Source organism: Emys orbicularis, chromosome 7 (genome assembly GCF_028017835.1).
Source record: "Emys orbicularis isolate rEmyOrb1 chromosome 7, rEmyOrb1.hap1, whole genome shotgun sequence".
Classification (NCBI taxonomy): domain Eukaryota; kingdom Metazoa; phylum Chordata; order Testudines; family Emydidae; genus Emys; species Emys orbicularis.
Window position 1 is genome coordinate 55,730,776 of NC_088689.1, and position 26,741 is coordinate 55,757,516.

Here is a 26,741-nt window from a genome sequence, read left to right on the forward strand (position 1 = left end):
AATAGTGTGTTATTCATGCACATAAATATGGCTACATTTGGAACCATAATTGTGTGACTTTTGTGTATGTAAATTTCCAGCCATGTTGGCTTAGAATAGCTTTCAGTATTTTTTATTTTTAGAGGAAAAAAATCCCTAGCAGGTGATCAGACATTGGAATGATTGCATATATTACATTTATTTCAAAGTGCAGTAAAAGTTAAATTGATGACACTTTATTTTATATTTATTTTTATATTTTAGAATGTTAGGCTAGAAGGAACCATTATGATCATATAGTCTGACCTCCTGAATAACACAGGCCATAGAAGCTCTCCCAGTAATATCAGCATGGAGAATTACAAATGTGCTATGCCTGGAGTTTTTTAAATATATCCATGTTTGAGTTATTAGAAAGCAGAACAGTATATAATACATTTTGTAAAAGCACGAAAAAAATAATTTTCTGAGTTTTAATGGCTCAAAAAAAGCCAAACTAAATTGTACAATTAAAAAAAAAAAAAAAATCCACTTTTGGGCTGTGTATAAAAATGAGTAGCTTTTCACCTGTAAACGGTGTGTGCTTCCCCTATGTGCCCCTTGTGACTGGGTATGTACAGCAGATAGACCCTGCCTTAATGTTTCCAACTGTATCCATCAGTAAATCCACTGTAAAGAATCCAGACAAGGGTAAGCTGAAACAACATACGTATATCCCCTTTAATAAGGTCTTGGGGAGGGAGCATTTGTAACAGAAGTTCATAGGCCCTTACCGGATGACCCTGTTTCAGAATTTCCAAACTAAAAGTCGACAAAGAAATCCTCTGGCTGGGTTAGGCTAGCCCTCTGGAGAGTGAGGGAGAGACTACTATCCTTTGCAGCCTGGATGGCTTCTAGACCCATTCCTCCTGCTCAGTTTTCTGTTCCTGTTTAGATTACCAAGCCCTAAGGTGGGCAGGGGCCTCCTTTATTACACCCAGGCTGTCTTGGTTGTAGGCTCAAGCCTGCCTCTTAAAGGGGGAGGAAGTATGCTCTTACAGCCCAAAAAGAAATAATTTCAGAAAATGTTATATAAATACCTGAAAATGATCATCTTGTAATGAAAGTGTCTTCTCCACCAAAATGATTGTTTTGTTACTCTAATATCCTAGTGTCTTAGACTGAAAACAAGTATAACCCACACCAGCACAGTGTGGCTTTTTGTCCCCTTCTGGTGGCTAGACTAGAGAAGTTCGAGTCGTCTACTGCTGACCTAATTGAGCAGGTGCTTTAGCTCAAGCAGTAGCTGCACTCTGTTTTAGATCCAGAGGTCCTGGGTTCAATCCTCACAGACTGCCCAGGCAGGAGCAGTGTTACACAAGCATGTGAGTATCTGAGGCTATGTCTACACTCCTGCTGGATTGATGCACCGGGGGTCGATTTAACAGGTCTGGTGAAGGACCTGCTAAATTGACGGCAGAGCACTCTCTGATCGACCCTGGTACTCCACTGGGAACAAGAAGAGTAAGGTAAGTCGATGGAAGAGTGTCTCCCATCGACCCAGCACGGAGTCGACACCACAGTAAGTCGACCTAAGCTACGTCGACGCCACTACGTCGTTATTCACTAGCTGGAGTTGCGTAACTTAGGTTGACTGGCTATGTGTACACTACTGCGGTAAGAGTTAGGCCAGGTCTACACTACCGCGGTAGTTCGACAGCTGGCAATCGAACTTCCGGGTTCGATTTATCGCGTCTGGTCTGGACGCGATAAATCGATCCTGGAAGTGCTCGCCGTCGACTGCGGTACTCCAGCTCGGCGAGAGGAGTACCGCGGAGTCGACGGGGAGCCTGCCTGCCGCGTGTGGACCGCGTCTGAACCGCGGTAAGTTCGAACTAAGGTATGTCGACTTCAGCTACGTTATTCACGTAGCTGAAGTTGCGTACCTTAGTTCGAATTTGGGGGTTAGTGTAGACCAGGCCTAAGTCTAAGACTATATAATATGGGCCATTGCCTGCTCTGAGATGTTTGGGTATAGTTGCTGTTAAACTTGATGGAACGTGTGGAAAAGGATTTGTGGCCAAAATTTGGCTGTGCATTCACTTTTTAAGAGGATTTCTGTTTCTTATTGTTTATGTAGGTTTCACAAGCACTTTGCATAGCATGAATTTTCTTTCTATTCTCTGTTGCAGGTAGATCTATTGAGGGAAGGAGAGGTGCCAAAACCTTTCCCAACTCATTATAAAGATTTGTGGGATAATAAACATGTTAAAATGCCCTGTTCAGAACAAAACTTATACCCTGTAGAGGATGAGGTAAGACAAAAAAAAATTTCCTTACAAATATGAATGAAAGTTTGGGCAATAAAACTGAGACAGATACAATAAGGAGTTGTGACCCTGCCTTCTGCTGTAGTTTTAGATGTTCAGTTTGCCATACTGAATTAGAACACTGGTCTATCTGGTCTGGTAGCTAAACATCAGACGGAAGAAGAGAACTCTTCTGCCAGCCAATAATTCATTTAGCAATCTGTGTGATGAATACTATACATGGTAAGGAAAAAGAGGGGCAGGTTGGGCGTGGAAAAAAGGAGAGACATTTTCCCCCCCCGATCCTATTGGGGATGATCATTACACCTTGCAGAATGATTGGTTCAGTTATAGTTTGTCACTCAGTGTGCATGTATTCAGTTTTCAAAGGTTTCAAGTGTATCTTCTTTTCCTTCTTTATTATGTTACTGGCTAAACCATAAATGGCCTAGTCTTGCTAGGTTAAAGATTTTTTGATACGAGTATCATGTTGCCACTTGGGAGACTTGTGATTGAGATCCCTTAGTTATAGGTAAACACATTTTTGGAGATTTACCTGTGTGGAGACCAAATTGTATTGCCTCTTGACAGCTGGTGCACACCTTTATAGCCTAAAGGCTTTTTGACTTTCTCAGCTGTGGTATTTTTGCTGCAGCTGAAAAATTAATAACTGATGAATTGGTGCTTCATAGGAAAAGGATTCATGAAAACCCTATGGCGCCAGTTAGACAAGAGCATTAGCATGACTCTGAAGAGGTAAACTATCTTGTTCAGCCCTCTCATACCAGTCTCATGAAAATTGCCTGTTTCCACAGAGTAAGCATTGGAGTTTTTCCCAATATCTTTTTCTCTCTTTAGGCATATGGCCTTAATTTGAGTATGTGGAAGAATGAGTCAGACTTTTCTGTACCTTAATCCCCCTATGAATTGTTGAATTAATATTCTGAGTGCGAAAGGAGATTTTGGGGGGATTTTATAACTCTAGCCATATTATGTCATAATCAAATATCTACTTTATCCTTACTGCAGAAACCTTTGTTCAAGTCTTGGTCATCTCTCTCTCCTTGCTAATTATAACTCTCCCATTTCTCACCTCCGTTTCAATATGGTCCAGATCTTCGCTAACAATTTTGTCTCCTACTGCTTTGATCATACCACCTTTCCTTGCCCAGTATAATGAGCATAGAATACCTCTGTTTTTGTGAATTTTATTGGCTTCCCCTCTGATTCTGAGTGTGATTGACGGTGGTATTTGTAATCTGTAAAGCCCTACATGGTTTGGGACTTGGCTCATTTAGGGACTTTCTCTTTGCCACTTTACCATTTTGGTGGTTGAGAGCATATGAGGCACTTTTGCCTACTGTTCATGGATGTGCAACCTTTGGGTCTAGAGGCAGACTGTTTCTGGTGGAGGGTCTTCAGCTATTAAGCTCACTTCCTCCAACAGTGGTCTCCTTTAATAATGTTTTGGTCAACCATTTCCTGCATTAAGGACCATTAATGCATTATTTATGGCTGATGGGGTAGTATAGGAAAGAGTGTGGTTAGTATGAAGGAGAGCACTTTATATATCATTTAACAAATGTCCTAATTTAAAAAAAAAAACTCTTTAAAGCAAAATGCAGTGTGATTTGAGACATTAATTAGCAAATTACACAAGTGCTCCAAGCATAAGTTCTTTCTAAAAGTAGGCAAATAGAGAACCTCTTTTCCTTTTCTCCCCTCTACAATTGTACTGTGGTATACAGTCAATGACACTGAATATTTTACTGCTACATGCTTTTTGACTTGGGGGGGTCGAATACAATTTTATTAGCTGAAGTGTTTTCAGATTTCTTTGCTTTGTTCGTGTTTTCATTTTATTTTTTAAAGAATGGTGATAGGACTGCTGGAAGCCGATGGGAGCTAATCCAGACTGCACTACTTAACAAGTTCACCAGCTCACATGATTTGAAGGTAAGGCCGGCAATCTAAAATAAAGTCAATTTAAAAATGAGTTATAAGTAGTTTCAGGTCCTATATCTGTCTAGGAGTGCCCTTGCCAATCCCGGTTTTCTTTCTTTCTTTTTTTTCCTCTGCTGAGGGATGGACCCACATAAACAACTGAAGAAAGTGACCATACAGGGGGAAATGTGAAACTCATTCTGCAAAATGTGCTGTCAAATTCACCAAGTAAAGATCCTGGAAAAATAGATATTTTTCTCTAATCACTTTGTTCCCTTAGGTGTGTTTGATAACATTAGTGTAAAGAAACATAGCAGGCAGGAATGTGATAATTTTTTTTTTTTTTAAATGATGGTGTCCCTTTATGTAGTGTAGTAGCAGAGCTGTTTTCCTCACTACCCGGTTAAACAGCGTTATCCTTAAGTCACTTTTTGTTTTTTGTTTTGTTTTTCCTTTTTAAAGGAACTTTTGATTTAGCAATTTAAAAAGAAACAATCCTACCTGCCCATGGGTTTGAAATTTGAATACAGAATCTTAACCTACCATCTAATTGTTTTAGTAGGCTAGACCATTCGAACATGAAAGAAAGCTGGAAAAATTAGTATTTAGGTCAGATTTAGCTTGTGTGTGCGCCTTCCTTCATTTTCTGGTTTGTTTTGTATGAGGTAGGTCCACAACACAGATCAGGCAGTTTCTCTTTTTAATGCGGTTATTTGTATTTATTTAAATCCTAATAAAGACGCTAGTTCAAGTCTCTAGATGCCATAACACAATAAAATCCCAGCAGTGTTAAATAATAATTTCAACATGTCATCAGCTACCTACAAAAATTCCTTTCTTCCCCTTCACTGTTGTAGGAAGCACGTCTTCAGCCCTCTCCAAAACCCCAGTCAACAGAGGACACATGCAGAGTACCAAGATGGTCCCCAAATTTGGGCTATTTTGGACCAAGCAGAGAGCAGATTCCACTCTGAGTCCTCAGTGAGCAGCATGGCATTTTTAACACTCTGAATTGCTTTTCACTCACTAGTAGCAGGCCTTGTGTAAGAGTTTGCAGATGCAAATGGAGATACTGAAAATGAGTAAGAGACTTAAGTGGTTTTCTTCTAAATTCTCATAAATATTTTCTCTAGTGCCTTTTCCTCAGCAAGCTGCACTGTAACTTCCCCAAACGTTCCTCCTTGCACATTTGCTTCTCAAGCCCTTGATTGGAGATTTTTCCAGTAGCAGTACTCATTCAGCCTTCATGTACACCATATGCCTCCTTGTGCCAGACACTGAAGCTATAGATGGATGTGTGGAAAAACCGCCCTCGTTTCCTTTTTTACCTCAGGTGGAGGTCTTGCATGCACTCCTTCAGCTTGCCTCGGTTATTTCAAATTCTATTTATAGCTTAAGTTTTGTGAGCGTAGGTCGTTGTTAGTAGTTACAGTTACTTAGTAAGTGTTAGTAGTGAGGGGATGGGTTTTTCCCCCCCTTTTCTCTTTTTCCTTGGGGAGCCTTGTCTTTCTGGCAGGACATGCCTGGCTCTCCAGGCTTCAAATGTTGCCTTTCCTTCCGAGAGCAATACCTGTGAGCAATAGCCACTCTAAGGGTGTCCATTGTTTGGGGGAGTGCAATTTCTGCCTATTCCTCAAGTTGAGGATAATGAAGAACAAGAAGATTAAGCTCAGACTGTTAATGGTTTAGTGCTCACTTCAGTGTCTGAGTCAAGTCAGGAGATCCCCCCCCGTACATCTGTGTCCAGACAGATCCAGGGCCCCTTCCACCTTCGCACAGGCTCCCCTTAAGAAGTGGATGTTGTTGAAGGCTTCTGAAAGGGCTTCTAAAAAAAGGAGTGTGGACTCTCATCTGAAAGAGCCTGCTCCAGAAAATCCCAGTCCCCTTTGAAGAGCTACAGTCTCCAAAGCCTTGATCTCTTGGCTCGGTACCATTGAGTTGAAAGACTCCTCATCCGGTACTGGTAGAGTCAGAAAGCCCTGGAGCTCGAGGGAGAGACATGGCTCTGACGGCTTTGGTACCTTCTACCATGGAGAAGGACGGCAAGCATAAACACCATGGTCCGGTACTGTCAGGTCCAGACCCATGTTGGCACCTACCCATTTGGCACCCTCGGTACTGAGCAAGAAATGGTGCCAGACTCCATCAGTGTCTACATTGGTATGCCTGCCATCGATGATACTGTCAGCCTTGGCTACCATGTCCATGGCTACCACATTGGTACAGGTTCCCTAATCGGTACCACAAGAGTTCAGATATGTGAGGGACTTGCCCATAACTAGGGCCCTACCAAATTCATGGCCATGAAAAATGCATCACGGACCGTGAAATCTGGTCTCCCACCACGGTATCTGGTCTTTTGTGTGCTTTTACCCTGTACTATACAGATTTCATGGGGGAGACCAGTGTTTCTCAAATTGGGGGTCCTGGCCCAAAAGGAAGTTGCAGGGGGGTTGCAAGGTTATTTTAGGGGGGTCATGGTATTGCCACCTTACTTCTGCGCTACCTTCAGAGCTGGGCGGCCAGAGTGGTGGCTGTTGGCCAGGTGCCCAGCTCTGAAAGCAGCGCCCTGCCAGCAGCAGCACAGAAGTAAGTGTGGCAATACCATACCATGCCACCCTTGCTTCTGCGCTGCTGCCTTCAGAGCTGGGCGGCCGGAGAGTGGCGGCTGCTGACTGATGGCCCAGCTCCGCAGGCAGCAGCACAGAAGTAAGTGTGGCAATACTATGCCATGCCATCTTTACTTCCCCGCTTCTGCAGGCAGTGGTTCTGCCTTCAAAGCTGGGCAGTGCCGCCACCTGCAGAAGTGGGGAGGTAAGGGTAGCAGTACCACAACCCCCCCTACAATAACCTTGGGACACCCCCCCCCAACTCCTTTTTGGGTCAGGATCCCTACAATTACAACACCGTGAAATTTCAGATTTAAATAGCTGAAATTGTGAAATTTACGATTTTTAAAATCCTATGACCATGAAATTGACCAAAGTGGACCGTGAATTTGGTAGAGCCCTATCCATAACATGAGCTGGAATCCCAGTTCCTCGTGGATACTGAGTGTCTCTCAGTACTGAGACCTCCGTCTCCAGACTGTTGTTGTCCCTTGGTACCGCAGGATTCGCCATCCTTTTCTATGCTCCTCCATCGGACAATGTTGAGGAGGATGAAGGGGACTTCTGGTTGGTCTCTTCTATTTGAATCCAGGGTTCCCCAACATAGACTCTCAGGAACCCATTCTTTGACAGTCATAGGGAAGAGTGCAGCCGTCATCGAGGGTGGTGAAACTAACCCTGTATCCCACCCCCACTCCTGTATGGGCCCCCTCAATGGGCATACTAGGATCCCTGGTCTGCTTACTGACAGCAATTCTCCAGACTACAACTGCCGTCTCAAAGGGAGAGTAGGGTTGTTCAGTCCTGTCCTCCTCCTCAACCAGCCACCTCCCCACCCCAGGAAGAGACACTTTTTAGGAACAGGAGTCGAGGGCAGATACAGAAATCACCCTCAAACACCAATTTCATCCTCTTCTCCAGGCGAAGCAGTTTTGCCTCCACCGTCTTCCATGGCTACTGATTTTTGGCAATTTGAAGACCTCATAAAGCTGACACTCTTCAAATTCCACTTGAAGAGGTCAGGGATTCACAACACATCATAAGATGTTAGATATTCTACTGTCAACAACACCCTCCAGGTGGCATTACCTATCAGTGAGGCACTCCTGGATCCTGCTAAGACTGTATGGCAAACACCTACTATTTCACCCATGTGTAAAAGGACAGACAAAAAAATATAATATTCCCCCTAAGGACTCTGATTTCTTTTTCTCCCACCCTCCACCAAACTCCCTAGTAGTGGATGCAGTAAACAAGTAGGGCAGGCAGCACTTCTCCATGTCTATTACACATGACAAGGACCATAAGAGACTTGATCTTTTTAGACAGAAGTCCTATTCATCAGCAATCCTGCAGTTCAGGATCATGAACTATCAGGCAGTCCGTTTCAGAAACTATAATAAATTGATGGCTTTTATTTAACACATGGCATAGGAACATAGGGAGCAATTCCAGTCTATTTCAAAGGGGCAATTATTGGCCAGAACTGCTCTTCGAACATCCTTAGTTGCTGTGGACACTGCTGCCAGGTCCATGTCCATGGTGGTAGTTATGCACAGGGCATGATGGCTCCAGCTCTTGGGATTTCCAAGAGAAGTACTGAAAACTGTTGCGGCCCTCCCTTTCAATGATTGTAGGCTTTTCTTGGGGACCACAGATGAGTCCTTGCATACACTGAAGGACTCTGGAGCCATATTCCCTGGGCATATATACACCTACTAATAAGAGATAGTTTAGTAGGTCACAAACTGCCTGGAGATCACGTCCTGATCAGTTCTCTGGATTCCATAGGTCCACCGAACCCCGCAGGAAAAGACACAAGTTTCAGAGAAAAAGGACAGCCCACCTGCCCTCCATGACCACTCAACCATCTCCTAAGCAGCAATTTTGAAAGGCTGGTTGAGGGTTGGTATCCTCCTGCATCTCTGGTTTTACAGTTGCAACTCTTTGCCCTCCACCCTCTCTTTGGGGACTGCCTTTCTGATTTCCAGCATGCCTGGAGGCGTATTACTACAGACAAGTGGGTTATAGAGGTCACAACATCACACTAGATCATCCATTGTACATCACACCCTCCTTTCAATTCCCCTTCCCCATTCCTCTTTAGGGACCCCTTTCATGAGCTTTTATTAAGATGGAAGGTGAACCCCTCTGTTTAGGAGCAATAGAGCCAGTCCTTGCCCCTCAGAGGGGCAAGAGGTTTTACTCTTAAGTATTTCCTCATACAAAAGAAGGATGGAGGGCAGAGACTGATCTTTGATCTAAGACTTCTAAACAAGTTTGTAAAGCCTCAGAAGTTCAGGATGGCGATTCTGGCAGCTATAATTACTTCACTGGAGAAGAGAGATTGGTTTTCAGCCCTCGACCTACAAGATGCCTATTCCCATATACACCCTTCGCACAGGAAATATTTATGAATCACTATAGACCAGGATCATTTCCAAAGTACTTCCCTTCAGTATCTCCTCTGCCCCAAGGGTGTTCTCCAAGGTCGTGGCTGTTGACCTCTGACAGAGGCAATCCTGGTCTTCCAAGGGCCATTCCTATGAAGTAGTGCTGTCTTCCAGCCTCCTGGCCCTTGCTCTGTTCCAAGAGTTGGGTCTTTAGCTAAAAGTAAGGAAATCCCTGTTAATCCCCACAAGGAAGATTGTTTATAGGGGCTTCTGTGGATTTGTCAACAGCCAGGGCCTACCCTCCCTTAGACAAGTTCATAACCTTGTCAGATTTGATATGGACAATTCAGGGGAATCCTTGAACCTCTATAAGGAACTGTCTTCAGCTCCTGCGATACATAACAGCTTGCACTTTTGTGACTAATCATGTAAGGCTATGCCTCAAGTCAGAAACTCAGAAACACCTTTGGACAGACAGGTGATTGTTCCTCTATAAGTGAGGAACTCCCTGGGTTGGTGGAAAGATCAATTCAACATCTGCATGGGCATTCTCTTCTGTTGCCCAATTAGATCACTGACTTAAACAACATATGCATCGCTGTTGGGATGGGGAACTCATCTCAATGCTCTTATGCCTCAGGGCAAATGGACAGCTCCGAAAACCAATCTCCACATTAATCTGTTGGAGCTCAGGGCTGTCAGGAATTCCTGCTTCTATTTCTATTTCACAAAAATTCAGGCGGCTGGGAAGGCTTTAAACCTTTTTTTAAAAACAACTTTTAAAAAAAAGCCTCTATGCCCTGTGATGACTAAAGAAAATGCTCAATTTTTGTGTTTCATGAATGACATAGCAACTATTAAATTATTTTTTTGTCAACAATTCCTAGCGTGTGTTTTGTGGCTGACCAATTTCTTGAAGCAGTGTAAAATTGATATTTTAAAACATTGTTCTTTGTTATAAAAAAAAAAGTTAGATTAGACAAAAAGAGGTCTTAAAGAAAGTCAGATACACAGAGAGAGAGAGAGAGAGAGAGAGAATATTGTAAATTAAGAACTAAGCCAGTTTTCCTTGGAATTATTTTTGGTAAGATTATGTTTAGGCCTGGTCCTTGTTTCTGTGTTTTTAATTGTTCTGCTTAACCTTGCTATGCTTCTGATTCTCTAGTCCCCTATACAGGCAAAAGCTCCTGTCAATTACAAGGGGCGTTTTTTGCCTATATAAAGCCTGCAGGTGAGGCCCCAAGATAGCAAGTTTGTTGTGTATTAAGATACTTTTCTGCCAGTAGATGGTGCTGTTTCTTCAAAAAGATAAACTTCAGTGAATTGTCATATGCCAACCAAGGATCTGTATTTATTATTCCAGTATGTGTGTTTTTCTTCCATAGGAGGCTATATTGAGATATAATGTTGCTTATGCCAAGAAGTGGGACTTTACTGCTCTTACTGACTTCTGTGATAAGGTAAAGAAAGTTTACTTCAAAACCGAAAATATAAAAGATAATTCAATGAATTCTGGCTATATTTACTATATATCTTGTGTAACTTTTTTTGTTTCATTTTCCCTTCTATCAAGAATCACGAGCTGCCCATATCTATAAGAGGCCCTAATGTAATACTTTGGTTGGCAATGGTAGCTACAGTGGTTAGTGCATACTAGGCTTTTGCTTCATTCTAGATTTTGCATGACTAGCTCAGAAGTTTTAGAGCATTCCTGAACCTTTTATTTCCAGGAAAAAACCTGTGATCATCCTGCTATGCTGCTAGATTTGTTAGTAAACTCTATTGTGTTTTTGTAAAGAAACATTATATTAAAAAGAAACTCGTTATTTTTATGTTTCTCCCCAGTGTCATTCCCTGACACATAGACTGGTTATAAGTCTAGCAGTATATTTTTCTTTTAAGGTATGGGAGGTCTTGATTTTTAAACTTTAGACAAACCCTTGTGAAGCTGGGGCAATTGCTCTATCTTCAGACTTTCCCCCTGGCAAGAGGATGGGGGGGAAAGAGCTACAGGTGACAGATGCTAGTAACATTGCTTAATGCACTTCTGCAAAGTGCTCAGATGCCATGTTGATGAAGGCAGTACAAGAACTTAAATAGACTACAAAGAAAGGGTTTGTATCTTGAGTTTAAGAGCTCCACAAAAGACAGGTTCTGAGTTGGAAAGAGAGGAAGAAATGTATTTAGAAAATACACAAGACTACCTTTGTTTTGGTGATAAAAATAATGCATGGGTCTCCAGCCAGGGGCTTCTCCAGTAGGTAATTCAGGTATGGTTGAAATTGAATTTGATTTGTATTGAATGTTATAATAAAAATAAATTTTATAAAGAAGAATTTTTAATATAGAATCATAGAATATCAGGGTTGGAAGGGACCTTAGGAGGTCATCTAGTCCAACCTCCTGCTCCAAGCAGGACTAATGCCCAGACAGATTTTTGCCCCAGATCCTTAAATGGCCCCCTTAAGGATTGAACTCTCAACCCTGGGTTTAGTAGGCCAATGCTCTAATCACTGAGCTCTCCCCCCCGGTATGGATTTGTTGGGAAGGTTTTGGTAGTTATTACAAAGATATACCAGAAAATTTGAAATATGCCTGCTTTACTATAAAATATAGAAGAAAATGTATTTTCTTTTGTTGACCAATTTTTACATGTGCACAAGCAAAAATTTCATAGGAGAAACAGTAAGTATCCAAAAGTAGCTGTGAATTTAAACAATTGGTGTTTAGTAGTTTTCTTCATAGTTCATGTGTTTGCTTTTTTGTAAGCTCATACAGTACATGTGTGTAAAAACGTGTGGTCAACTTGATCCGTGTGGGAAAGCAGGCTGTTCTTTGTAATACCTCTCTTATGCTCATAGGGACAGCTGGATTGGAGTGGAATTTGGTTCTGGGACAACATGGCGGTGGCACTGCTGCAGGAGGGCAGCTATAAAAACTGCTTATGGTTTCATAGGGAGCCCTCCTTGTCAAGTTTGTCTGGAAGAGGTGCTGAATCAGTCTGTCTTCAGGTCTCTCTGGAGCTGCCCCCTCCTAGTCCTAGTTCATCTGCTTTTGGGGCTGCATTGGCTAGCTTTCACGCCACTAGCTTAGCAGTTGTTGTGGGTATTTTTTTTGCATTCTTGCTCCTGGTGGGCTTTCCACCACTCAGGGCTTGCAACCTTGGCTGCACCACCAGAAATTAATCTGGTCTGTTGAAGGTGCTCCCTATAATATTGTCAAACAATATAATATTTCAACAAATATAACAACTTATAAAAAAGGGGTGGGAAAACCCCTGACATAGGGCAACCCTGCTGGCCTCCGTTTCCCTCCTTTAGTGACCTGCAACTCCGTACAAGCTTTCTTTACTCACTAATATCCTCATTGGGGCCAGTTTATTACCAAATCTAGTGCAATTTAGTCCATAACAAAAGGCTTAAAACATCATCTATTACTTGCCCATGGTGTATATAGTTCTTTAAAAATTCCATGACTTCTAGTCCATTGATTTGGCACATACCACACTCCAGTGTGTTCTACCACACCTGGGTCTTTCATTAGTCTTCTACTGACGTGCTGCCAGGACAGCTATCCCAGCCCTTCCAGCAGGAATGTAACCCTGTTCTTCCCAGTGGAGAGAACACACCCTTCTCCCCCCTACAAAGCCTCTCTGCTGGAAATTCATCCTCATCCAGGAAGCATCCATGACTTCCCCTGTTCCATTAACCTCTCATTTCAGACAGGCCATCAGGTAAGCTCCTCTGCTGCTTATTTCCCATCATCCCTCTTTGGCCTTCAACTCCAGCTTGGGAGTCAGCCGGCAACTTCCTCTGCTATGTTTCTTGTCTTCATCCCTCTCCAGCTCTTTGGCCCTGGCTGTCTGGCTTGGGGAGGTCAGCTGGCAAACCCTTTTACTGCTTTCTTGCGTTCATCCTTTTCTGGCCATGGCTGCCCCGCTTTCAAGTCAGCAGGCAACTCCCTCTCTTGCTCTCAGCCATTAGCCCTAGCTCTCCATCCTAAGTGGTCAGTCATCAAACCCCTCTTACGTCTCTCCTGACAGCCTTCCCCCAGAAACCTATAGCTTCCTTCAGGGAATTCCTGCAGTCTCTGGCAGCTCTCAGCTGCCCATTTTCTGACTGACTCCTTCACTGTCTTTGTCTCTACCCAAATATATGGCCCACGTGCCTTCCTTTAAGCCCAACTGGGGTCAACTGACCAGTCACAGATGACCTGGCCTCTTCCCTCTTAAAGGGCCAGTATCACCCTGTTTCAATCCCCAATGTTTTTTATCAAAAGTACTATTGAAGAATACACTTGAATGTTTGAAACTGATACTGCACAGCTACAATTGTTTCTGAGCTTGTCATAATGCATGCAAGTGATGCTGTGGGAGTTACCAAAAAAAAAAAAAAAAAAAACTGTGGATGATCAGACTGAGAGATCATCAGCCAGAGACAGTAAGCTGCTACTAGAGAAGATAGGAACAATAGGGAAATAAACTACAGTGGGCATTAATCCATCCAAAGGTCGGAAGGCAGTTTGTCACACAGTAACAGTGATTTATTTGTGAGATTCCCAGAGAAATTGAGGAAAGCTGTACCAAAGTCTGAGCTGCAGACCAGGCTTGAATAGTGTGTGTTGGTATATTAAACAAAGAATAATGAAAATCACATTGTACAAGAAGGGAATAAATCTATACCCTGGTTCAGAAATTAAATGTCTAGAGCTAGGGAACAGGGAAATTTCTCTCTCCAAACTTTCTAACTTTCCCATTCCTTTAATAACTAAATCACTTCATGGAAATGCATGTATTCATATATGTTAAAATGTTGAATTCCCCCAAAAACATAGGTGAGTGAGGTAATAAAGTTTATTGGACCAACTTCTTGTGGTTAAAGATTCAAGCTTTTGAGCTTACAAGTCTGAAGAAGAACTCTGAGTAAGCTCAAAAGCTTGTCTCTTTTACTATGAGAGGTTGGTCCAGTAAATTATATTACCTCATCCACCTTGTCTCTCTAATATCCGGGGGCCAAAACAGCTACAACAACACTGCAAACAAAAAAAACCTATATATTTTAGATAGAGAAATTATTTTAAATCAGTTTTGGAATAAGGAACACGAAAACTTTGAAAGGTTCCATAAATTATCAAAACCTCTTCTTTTGCTTACTTTGCAGTACCAGAACACATGAGCTATTGAATGAAAAGCTGAGCTTCTGTGGGCACTCAGTGGAGATGATTGCAGATTGACCTAAACATGCCAGCTGGAGTGAAGTGCAGAGTTTGAACCTATGGACTTCGGGAGCTAGCACTTACAGTTTTACTGATGACTGATGCTTTCTCCTATTTACTAAGTCCATTTGAGAGGATGGGATGAAAGTAAAACTAGCTGTAGTAATAAAAGTCCAGAGGGTGGCAAGTCACTTGACTAAGAAGAGGAAATAATTTGCTGAACAGTGGTCACAAAAAAGTATAAAATTGTGATTTTGTTGTTAGAGCTGGAGACTGAGACAAGAACCTTTGTTTTCATTCACAGCCACTGCTTACTTTCTGTGTGTTTTTAACCAAGTCATGTACAGTCTGATTTGCAGAAGAGCTGAGCCTCCACAATTCTAACTGTATTCCACTATTGTCTTCTGGATAGTCCGGTCTGCTGTAATGGCACATTGGGCCCCGTTTGTATCTGGGTGTAACTTTTAGACCATATCTGTATATAACAAATATTTAACAATATTATTCCAAAGAATGTTGGCATTGCAATCTCCCGATGCATCTTGTGTGTGCTCGGTGCACCTCACCCACTAGTTTGTTTCATATATATCCTTGTCTTGTGCATCTGCTTGTGATTTTCTTAATTGAGTTATATAGTCAAAATACAGGGTAATTCTTTAAATTTTTAAATGTAAAATCCAAATTAATTTTCCTTGTAACAACAATACTTAAGACAGTTATTAAACCTTTGGATGAGTGTTTTTAAATATTAAAGACCTTTTGGCTTTTTTAACTGGTTTAGAAACAGATTCCTGTACGTGGCCCAGTGTCTCATCATTCTTGTGTGGGAAAATTTCAAAGTTCTAGTTTGCCAAAAGTGTTGCTAATGTCAAAGGCTGCGTGATATAAGGAGGGCAAGGTCTAAAGGGACTTCCCCTGTTGGCTATCAGAATGATAATGCACAGGTGGTCCATTGACATTTTATAATTCTGTCAGCTCAACCTGTATACAGCTACTTAATTTTTGGAGATCATTTGTTGCAGTTAAATAACAGTAAAAGATGGGGATGATGGTTACTTTGTAGAAAAGTACATGGGGGTACAATATGTAGCCTGAAATGTGTTTAAGTGATCAGATCTATGTGGCTTGGTGGTGCCCTCAAAAAATACCCAAGTATTTTTGAATTGACTATTCTTGGTCTCTTACCTGATTATAGGGCTAAATTACGCAGTCTAGTTGTGGGCCTTGGACAGGAGCAAGAGCTTACTACTTGGTGGCCCTAAGCAGATGGATAAGATTCTGCGAGATGTGTGTGTGCCTTCATTGAGAATATATAAAATACATTTATAAGAATGTTAAGGTTGCAAAGTCAAGCACTTGAAAGTTAAGAAATGGCAGAACTTAAGTTCCTTGTGCAACCTTAAATTGGCCCCATAGTGTGTATTTTTTTATAGACTGGGCCAACATCATATTGAAAGTCTGACAGAAGTAGCAGAGTCCCAGCTCAGCTGTGTCCCAGTCCAGTGCTTTAAACACAAGAGAACATCTTTTTTCTCTACTTGAAACTTTCTGCCTCATTCTTTGTCCATTCTGCACACTGAATGACTCAGGGGCCCTGTAAAACAGATTATAATTTGAGTTTATAATACATATATACATACACACAATGGAGGTAGTTTAAGTTTGCACAGGCAACCTTTGTTCTGGGATTAAGGCCATTGACAACTGATGTCCTGAAAGGCCAATGCAGGGATGTGTTGTTTATTAGCCTGGCATTGCTAAACATATTTTGCTGGTTAGTAAGGTTTAACACAGAGAGAGAACTTTTTTTTTTTTTTTTTTTTAAATCTTTCAAACTAGGGAATATGGTGGGTTTTATTTTTTTCTATTGAATCAATCTTTGACAGAGGTAGTGTCTCTTCTGCCATATTCACCTAGTCTTTTAATCCCTTTTGTTTTTTGAATTTCTAGTATTCTTTTGCTCACATCTGTTTGGATAGAAGGATTTTTCTTAAAAGTTGTTAAAGAGTATTACTAAGTATTAATTTTTTTAAAGCAAAAAAGTTGAGATTATATAGTTTTTGGATGTAGGAATACATGTTTACATGGACTAGATATTGCAGTTAACCCTCATACTTCCTCATTTATACTTGTGGGATTTGACTTAAAGTATAATTTAAATTCTTCAAGATAGGGAGTGTCTTATACTCTCAACATTCGTTACACAGTTGTAAAACCAATAACAAAAAATATAAGTATCTACATTATTTAAGAATCCTGGCAATCAGCGCTAAGAGGAACTTGCTTAAATGTAGAAAAACAAGGAAATTTGTAGGAAGTAAGCCTCCTATAAGTAGAACTTGTGGCATGCAGTTAGGTAACTCCCAAAGTTATCTCCTTAGAGACATAAATAAGTCTTGAGGATATAAAATAGCTATTTTATTCTACATAAGCAGCAGTTTTCTTTGTGGTTCATTGTGGCTTGTATGTCAGCTGAGCTGTTTTGTATCCCTGTCTGTGGTGTAGGATCAGTATAGTAGGCTTATTATCTGATCCTGATAGTTAGTTTAATATTATAAATACAGATGTCTTTTAGGGAGGGGTGGATGAATTTAAAAAATAAAAATACTGCCCTCCAGCCTTCCAAACTCTGTAAAGTGCTATAGGTTGAAATCTTCAGCAGTTTCATGTGTTGTTAGAAAGTGAAAAGGGATTAGGGAGGAAGTATTTATCTAGATAAAACAATGATGACTGTGTGTTGTAATGGATTTAATCATATTTCTATCAGAATAAAGTAAAGGTGAACATATTAACTGCAATTTATCATTCTGTCTAGGATTAGAAAATTGAAAATGGTGCTGAGCTGAAGTGGCAATATTTAGTGTTTTTTGCATTTTAAGTGCTAATGTTGGTCTTCCTCTCTGCCAGCTGCTGAAAACAGCAGAAACTAATATGCTTTGTTTTATGGCTCTCCTGTGTAGCGTTCCACTAAATTAAATCTAAAACACTTGCCTAATAACTTATATTCTCAATGAATCAATATGCTTAATGTGGCAATTTTTCACAGGAATATGTGACAATACATTACAGAATGAAGGTCGCCTGTGCTAATGCATTCAGGGTGCTTTTGGAAGCTTGTGTTTTAAGACAGTCCTTTTGATTTTACCACTTATTGCATGCCTAGTACATTTGAAAGTGAAATTTACATTGTTGAAATAATGCTCTATATCAGACCGCTTCTAAAAAACAGTTAACCTGAATTAACACTGTCTGATTCCAAATAGAGGATTTTCTTCCTCACAGCGTTCCTGGATTTACCTTATTTGGATTTCTAAGAAAAAATGTAATGTGTTTTGGATTTATCTTTAAAACCATTGAAACAAATCTTGAGCATAACACACTTTTCCTAATCTATGTATTGGATTCTTTTTGGGAGGCTGCAGTTCTAAAATAAATTTTTGTGGTTTGAGGTGAGGGAAAGTAGAACCCATGTTAAAGTATATATTTGGTCTGGGGAGGAAGTGGTTTGGTAGGAATTACATTTCCTCTATGTCCTGACTGATCCACAAGGGATGCTCCTGTCTAATGGAATTGTTTGCAGTATCGTACAGCTAAAAGGAGCGGTAGAGTGAGGGGCAAAGAAAAAAAGACAATGAAAGATAGAAAGCAAGTCATAAATAGTGAAATGTTGAAGGTGAAATTAGAATGATTTTTTTACTCATGTTTTTTGTAAGAAGTCAAAAATGCTTTTGAGAGGCACAGCACTAATTGCACATGTAAGCATGAAAGGCTGAGATACTAACCTCAGAAGTTATGTAGATTTGTTTCTTTTTAATTATTTTGGACTGAAGCATAAAACATCTGTTATGTTATGGCTGGCATTATATGACCATCTGGAAAAGTGTGTAGTAAGATGTTTTTCCAACTCATCAAGAATAAAGGTGCCTTCATTTTTGTACTTTATTTTCAGATTATTTTATAAAAGCCCTGGCTAATTTTAAAAGACACACAAAGATGCTTGTGTGGTATGAATTCCTGAATATTTCTAGCTTATTTATTTCTCTTAATGGCAGATGACCTACAGAGTAAGAGTTAACACTTAATTACAATTTGTAGCCGTACGTAAAGCTCTGAGAAACACTGATTTGATAGCAGAAACAAAAATACGTTTGCATATGCATATACTTTTGCACATATCTCTTGACAGTGAGTAGGACTAGCAAGGGGAACAATGTACTGTTGAATTCACCTATGTGCACTGGAAGGAGATACTTAGTGCTGCCTTTCATGTGTCACTGGGGGATCCAATGTTTATTTTCCCCAGGTAAATCCATTGGGACATCTGTTTCCTTAATATCTGTTTCTGTTTTGTTGGGTGTTCTAGCTCAGGTGAATTATTTTATTTTTTCTTTTAATAAACTGGACATCAAATTTGTGTTGTTTTTTGTTTGTTTTGTTTTTAAAGCAATCATTTAGCAGCACCTAGGTTCTATTGTTCATAAGATAATGAATGTGTGATCAAGCTGCTTATAAACCTCATAGTTGACTTTAGATAATTAAAGTGTAATATCTTTCAAGCATATAAAGTTCACTATATAATTAATCCATGCAATATTTTGACATACCTATTCACTGTTTCAGTATTTTTGCTTAGATAAATATCCTTATTGTGTCTCTTGTGATGACTACTTGAACATTTCATGCCTAAGGTCCTGTTTGATGCTTCTCTTCCTGTACTATACTATCACAGTTGAAACCAGTGATAGCAGTACAGCTTCCTTATTGTAAATGGGAGGGGGATTCTATCTGGGGACTCTTCAGGAAGGCCCTCGGACCTTGCTCTAGCAGTCTTCCACTCTCTGGAGCCATCCCAAATATATGAAGCTTCTGGGCATGCTGCAAAGTCCGTCTTTTTTCTCCCATCAAGTGTTTGAGTGGGCGAAGGATTGGATTTATTTTATTATCCCAATTTCTGTTAAGGTGGGATGATCAGTCCATTATTATTATTTTATTGGTGTTCTGTATACTTATGCAATAGGCTCCTGTGAGGGCATTTTTAAATTTAAATAAACTTAGCTGAGACTTGGATTTCATGCTCAGAGGAAAACTGACCTATTAACTGTTTAAGTTATTTCACTTTCACAAAAAGACAGGTGTAAGTAATGTTTGCCTGGCACGTCTGTACATTTTAAGTGCATAATATAAGAGCTAATTATTGTCATTAAAACTTACGTTTAATTTTCTCTTAAGGTTCTTTATTTGATTAATAGTTTTAAGTACAAAAAGTGGTGGTGTTTTTCTTTGAAAGACTATTTTCTCAACTATCCGGATGAAATGCATGTCACCAAAGCCTAAGACAAGTAATGCAGATCAGTCAATCAGCACACATTGACAAAAAGCCTATACAACATTGTGAGCCCCTAATCCTGGAGAAGGTTCTGCAAGTGCTAGTGTGGGAAGAATCCTGGTGCCTTTAATGGACTGACTGGGACTATAGAATAGCAGGATTGGGGCTACAGAATTCTATTTTATGCATTATATATGTGTGTGACAATTAACTGATATACAGTACAGACATGCTAATAAAAAGACTGGATTTTTACATGTATGCTTGGGGCGCTGTTTATATTGTTTGCGAGTAAAGCTGTGGAAGCACGTTATCAAATATCAGTCTTGTATGACTTATCATGCTTAAGATTGATGATTTTTTGTGTGTGTGTGTATCGAAATGTGCCTTTTCAGGTGTGTATTCTGCAAGTTTTGTGGTCTCTTAAACTTATTACAGCCTCAGGCATGACTGCAAACCAGATATTTTGAATGTAGTCCGTACTGCAAATATATTACATACTTTTACAAGATTCCACCTGATGTTTGTTTTCTCTTCGTGCTTTAGAATCTCAGATTTAAAATTTAATGGAAATTCTCACTCTTTCTGGACTCCTTCCCAGCATGAATCATAGGGTTTTTTAATCAGTACAGCCTGCATTATTTTACAGCTCAGTCTAATTTAATTAAAAAGGACTGTTTAAACCACAAGGGAGCTAATCAGAGCCATTAGATAAGATGAGCTAGACCTAACGAAGCATGACATTTACGTTTTGTGTGTGTTTTATTAAAACAGTTGAGGCATTTTATTTGAGACTGCTATATATTACTTGTACTATTCTAAAAAATCTGAACTGTGATATAAGCTGAAGAAGTGACAACTTGATATTTAAGTGCTCTTGGTACCTTTTGATTCCTTGGATCTTCACTCCTTGAGTGCCACGCTTTTTAAGGCAGGCGGCGCCCATGGAGCTGCATGATGGTGTATGTGTCTTCTTTGGGCATGCACTGTTTCATAGGTTAAGTACAGATATAGGTTGCGCTTTCAATGCATCTGTGTAATTCATATTTGCTTTGAAGGGAGTTACTGTTTACAAAGGGGGAGATTTAGTGCTTTTCCCCCTTCCCTCTTTTGCACAAAGCCTGCTGGCTTTGTGGGAGGACTAAGCAGCGTTGGATTATTTTATTTTTTGGGCGGGGGGCAACCTAGAAACTATCTCTGTGGCTGTTCTGCTCCAGCCTGGAGGCTGGAATAGCAATTGTTGCCTTTCCATGTTCCTGTGTTAGAAATCCAGGGTCTTACAACCACTGACTCCTCAAAAATGCAGTGTAGTGACCTCTTTCTGTGGCTTACTCCTGATTGCTCAATGCCATGTTAGTCTGTTTTGAGCCAGCATAGAGTCAAGTCTGTGTTGTTGTACCCACCTCCTCCCAAATGCCACTTTCTCTTGCCTATGTACCAAAAGACTTTTGCTGTGTGGAGGGCCGTACATGTATGTACCGTCTACCCAGTGGTGTGTTTCATTTGAACTGTTCAAATACAGAACTTTAGAAGTACGAGTTTTAACATATTGGACAGTACTCCACTAGCCCAGACCAGCCCCTACTTGTGAACTCTGTCACTGAACCCATAGCATTCAACTGGAAAATATATCCACTAGAAGAAACAAACACCCCTTTTCCATAATATTAATTAAACACATCCATATGCACATCAATTTGTGTTAGCCATTTCTCCTAGAATTATTCCCCTGCATCCTGGCAGGATCAATTTAATTATCCCTTAACTACTCTGATGGATGGGTAGTGTACAGTCTAGTTTTGATTATCCCCAGTGATAGTAATTCCACAGCCTTTCTTGGCAGCTTATTCACTGTCTCGTTTTGATATATTGCCATGCTTTAATACACACTGAGCATGTTTCATTAGGTTTATATAGTACAAACTATTTTGCTTTGTCATATTGATCACACTATTTACGAACTTGATCCTTAGAGTTTAAATTTTTTAACCTCCTACAGCAGCTTTGAACTACATCTAAGACAAAAACAAAGATGAATATTTTGTAGTTTCTAGCCACCAGAAAGTAAAAAGTCATTAATTGACTGACTGGAGGGATAGCTCAGTGGTTTGAGCATTGGCCTGCTAAACTCAGGGTTGTGAGTTCAATCCTTGAGGGGGCCACTTGGGAATCTGGGGCAAAATCAGTACTTGGTCCTGCTTGTGAAGGCAGGGGGCTGGACTCGATGACCTTTCAAGGTCCTTTCCAGTTCTAGGAGATGGGATATTATATGCAGTTAATTCAGTTTTGTCATGTACAGCTCTTAAATTGTGGTTTCAGGGGCATAACTGTAAGGCCTGTAAGCCTGACTTCAGTACCGGGCAAACTGGTTGAAACTATAATAAAGAACAATATTGTCAGACATATAGATGAACATAATTTGTTGAGGAAGAGTCAACATGGTTTTAGTAAAGGGAAATCATACCTCATCAATCTACTAGAATTATTTGAGGGGGTCAACAAGCATGTGGACCAAGGGGATCCAGTGGATATAGTGTACTTAGATTTTCAGAAAGCCCTTGACAAGGTCCCTCACCAAAGGCTCTTACGCAAAGTAAGCTGCCATTGGATAAGAGGGAAAGTGCTCTCATGGATTGGTAACTGGTTAAAAGATAGGAAACAAAGGGTAGGTATAAATGGTCAGTTTTCAGAATGGAGAGAGGTAAATAGTGGTGTCTCCTAGGGGTCTGTCCTGGGACCAGTCCTATTCAACATATTCATAAATGATCTGGGGAAAGGGGTTAATAGTGAGGTGGCAAAATTTGCAGATGATACAAAATTCCTAAAGATAGTCAAGACCCAGGCAGACTATGAAGAGCCACAAAAAGATCTCTCAAAACTGGGTGACTGGGCAACAAAATGGCAGATGAAATTTAATGTTGATAAATGCAAAGTAATGCACATTGGAAAGCATAATCCCAACTATACATATAAAATGATGGGGTCTAAATTAGCTGTTACCACTCACGAAAGAGATCTTGGAGTCATTGTGGATAGTTCTCTGAAAACATCCACTCAATGTGCAGCGGCAGTCAAAAAAAGCGAACAGAATGCTGGGAATCGTTAAGAAAGGGACAGATAATAGGACAGAAAATATCATGTTGCCTCTCTATAAATCCATGGGTACGCCCACATCTTGAATACTATGTGCAGATGTGGTCGCCCCATCTCAAAAAAGATATATTGGAATTGGAAAAGGTTCAGAAAAGGGCAACAAAAATTATTAGGGGTATGGAACGGCTTCCGTATGAGGAGAGATTAATAAGACTGGGACTTTTCAGCTTGGAAAAGAGACGGCTAAGGGAAGATATGATTGAGGTCTATAAAATCATGACTGGTGTAGAGAAAGTAGATAAGGAAGTGTTGTTTACTACTTCTCATAACACAAGAACTAGGGGTCACCAAATGAAATTAATAGGCAGCAGGCTTAAAACAAATAAAAGGAAGTATTTCTTCACACAACGCACAGTCAACCTGTGAAACTCCTTGCCAGAGGATGTTGTGAAGGCCAACCATAACAGGGTTCAAAAAAGAACTAGATAAATTCATGGAGGATAGGTCCATCAATGGCTATTAGCCAGGATGGGCAGGAATGGAGTCCCTAGCCTCTGTTTGCCAGAAGCTGGGAATGAGTGACAGGGGATGAATCACTTGATGATTATCTGTTCTGTTCATTCCCTCTGGGGCACTGTCCACTGTTGGAAGACAGGATACTGGGCTAGATGGACCTTTGGTCTGACCCAGTAGGCCCATTCTTATGTTCTTAACTTGTGTTTTTTGCCATATCACTGGCTAAGAAAAAGTGGTTTAAATCCAAATAAATTGCATATTGAGTGTCTGCAGGTGTTGAGAATGAGACTGTTTTTTGTTTGTTTGTTTTTAGAGCTGGCCAGAGGATGGTTATTCCATTTTGTGGCAACTTTCAAGGCTTTGACATTTGATTTTGTTCCACATCAAAAGAAATCTTTTGAATGTCGTCCCCGTCCCCCCGTCCCCTAAAAATAGAATTGTGTTGAATTTTCCACTTTTGGCTTGAAACATGAGCTTTTGGATTTGGAAGTGAGTGGGGAAGAGAGGATTGATGATTAGGGAACTGGCCTGGGACGTGAGAGACTCAGATTCAAGTTACTGATTTGCCTGATTCAGAGCAGAATTTTTTATTCCAGATCACTCTGGGGTCTCCCAAGTGTCAAGCCAGTCCCCTACCCGCCAGGCTATAGCTGTCAGTCTCCCTCTCTCAGCTTTCCTGACAAAAATTTTGTTGAAACTGATAAGTCTCTGTGATTGTTGTAGCCGTGTCGGTACCAGGATATTAGAGAGACAAGGTGTGTGAGGTAATATGACCTGAAGAAGAGTTCTGTGTAAGCTTGAACGCTTGTCTCTCTCATCCAGATATTCCCTCATCCACCTAGTGTCTCAAGTCTCCTTGAAACATTTTGGTTTTGACAAAATGTTCCAAGTAGCTCGAGTGTTTTTTCCAACACAAGAGGGAGCTCATACACTGTTTTAGGAATAGTCTCTTTCAGGATGCAATTTAATATGTGAATGCAAAACTCACATTCCAGAAATAAGGAACATTATCTTAAAACATTTTGTAAGAAACTAAGTTACAATGAAAAGTTAAGTTTTTTAAACATAAGTAAGTAGTATTGCACAGAATTCCTGTTAAGTCAAGATGGCTCACTTGTCCCTAATGGATGCTACCTGGGATCGATATCTGGTAGGTGGACAATTCTGTTGACGTGTATGGAATTGACACACAGTTTTCTTTTGTTTTCTAACAGTGGCTGATAACTTCGTGTGTGATTTGTTTGCATGTCATTGCTAATATTGTCATCTAGATCATGAAATTCTTGCTGCTTGAAAATCATGCTGGGCTCTAATCAGATGGCAAGGAACAGAAATGGAAAAGTTCCGAAGTGATAGGAAAAAAGTAGGCAATGAAAGTAAGGGTGAAGAGTAGACGGTGGAAAGGGGGGACGTTGCTGGGGTTGGGGCTGTTGCAGTCCCCAGGTGAGATGATAACCTAATGGTGGTGGGGCTTGACTATATGACAACAAATCAGTGGGTTTTATTTAATGGTCCCCTATAAACAGTGCTCTGTTTATTTTTTGTAACTTTTTTTTCCTTTCCTTTGGTGTATATTTACCATCCCACTTCAAATTGTCATTCTCTGAGTGGGCAAGGGATTGCCTGAGCCAAAATCCCAAGATCTGTGAAAGGCTCCACCTCCTGAGACAAAGCAGAAGCAATTGGAAGTTAATTCAAAGGACAAAGAGGGTTATATCTTCTAAAGACATCCTTTGTTACTTCCTACAATTTTTAAACTTTTTGAGCTTAAGCATACTGCTGATGCTGCTTTGTGAATTGCTCTTTTGTTGCCTGTGGCTGCGCTGTTCTTTGAAGAGTTGGAGAAACTTTTGAATTTTAAATAGACATGGCACCATTGTACAAACTGTTGGAGTGACCAGTGCAAAAACAAAATCCAGCTTGCAAATTTAGTTTTGGTTATATAGAATGTAGCAGAGATTTAAACGAGGAGGGCCAAATTGGCGCTCCATTGATTTCACAAATTGGAGGCTTTCTCCAGCTTCAGAACCCAGTCTTCAGTAAAATCATTGGAACCTCTCCCAGAGTAACCAGCAGAAGAGTTGGCACAGAGTTAGTTGTAAGTTCTCGTTACACTGATTGTGCAGGGGAGTTGTCAAGCTCAGAGGCTTCTGGCCTCTGTATAAAACTGAGCAACCATAGCAGCAGTATTTAAACTAACAGTAAAGCCGCCGGTGAAACAGCTCAGCACTGGAGTCAGAATCGGCTTCCTTCCTTGAGAAGGAAGTCTACAGGTTTTAATTTTGATTTTTAGTAGTAGAAAATAAGTGTCACCACTGCTAAAGTTTGCTGCAGACTAAATTAACTGCTAAGTAATATAAGTAATGTACTTGCCTATTATACTTAAATGAAAGGAAGGAATCAAAACCAAAAGACCCAGTGATCATATCTTGCTTTATCACCTACTGCAGAGTGGGGCGAAGTGTGAAACACCAGTTGTCTGCTGTGGTCTTGTCATTCTATACATGCAGGCAATGAGTATATGTACTTCAGGACCTGCCAAATGTCTAGTTCAGGGGTCGGCAACCTTTCAGAAGTGGTGTGCCGAGTCTTCATTTATTCACTCTAATTTAAGGTTTCATGTGCCAGAAATATATTGTAACGTTTTTAGAAGGTCTCTTTCTAGAAGTCTATAATATATGAGTAAACTATTGTTGTATGTAAAGTTAATAAGGTTTTTAAAATGTTTAAGAAGCTTCATTTAAAATTAAATTAAAATGCAGAGCCCCCCGGACTGGTGGCCAGGACCCGGGCAGTGTGAGTGCCACTGAAAATCAGCTTGTGTGCCACCTTTGGCACGCGTGCCATAGGTTGCCTACTCCTGGTCTAGTTGCACTGAGTAAGCACACTTAATGGATTGATGTTTGTGTTACATCATTCGGTAAAAAAAAGGGTTAAACGTTCATATGTAAACATGCCATTAAAGGACAAATTGAAACCTTTGTAGGTTATTCCTACATAGGGGGTTGTAAATAGAAAGTCTGGACTCATGAAGTTCCTGACTGATTTTCTGAGGAGAAAAGAGATGAGAAGTGGGAACTGGCCAGCAGTCAGACTGAGGTGGGGAGTGGAAGTGGTGGTGATACTATTCTAAGCTCATCCACAAAAATGAAACTTCTCCCGTGTGAGTAATCAAAATGAGTGTAGCTCAGACTCCTTGAGCTTGGCTCCCCTTGGTGGGGCTTGTACATGTTTTGGTGGGCTCCTTCTTGATGTTTCAGAAGGGAAGTGGTGGGTTCACCCCAATGCCCCTTTTAGAACCAAAATGATGTCACTCAAGAAACTGAGAAGACCTGTGATCTACCCTCTCCTTTCTTATGAGGAATGAAATAATTTAAAT

At 40.5% G+C, this 26,741-nt stretch overlaps 1 protein-coding gene across 2 annotated transcripts in view; it reads left to right on the top strand.

The window, feature by feature from the left end:
- PARG (poly(ADP-ribose) glycohydrolase) overlaps nucleotides 1-26,741 on the top strand; it is a 126,307-nt gene that overhangs the window by 12,754 nt on the left and 86,812 nt on the right. For both annotated transcript variants that reach the window (XM_065407576.1, XM_065407578.1), the window contains 3 exons: nucleotides 2,151-2,273; nucleotides 4,140-4,223; nucleotides 10,599-10,673. In XM_065407576.1, coding sequence (XP_065263648.1) covers nucleotides 2,151-2,273; nucleotides 4,140-4,223; nucleotides 10,599-10,673 — 282 coding nt within the window. The remainder of the gene's footprint in view (nucleotides 1-2,150; nucleotides 2,274-4,139; nucleotides 4,224-10,598; nucleotides 10,674-26,741) is intronic.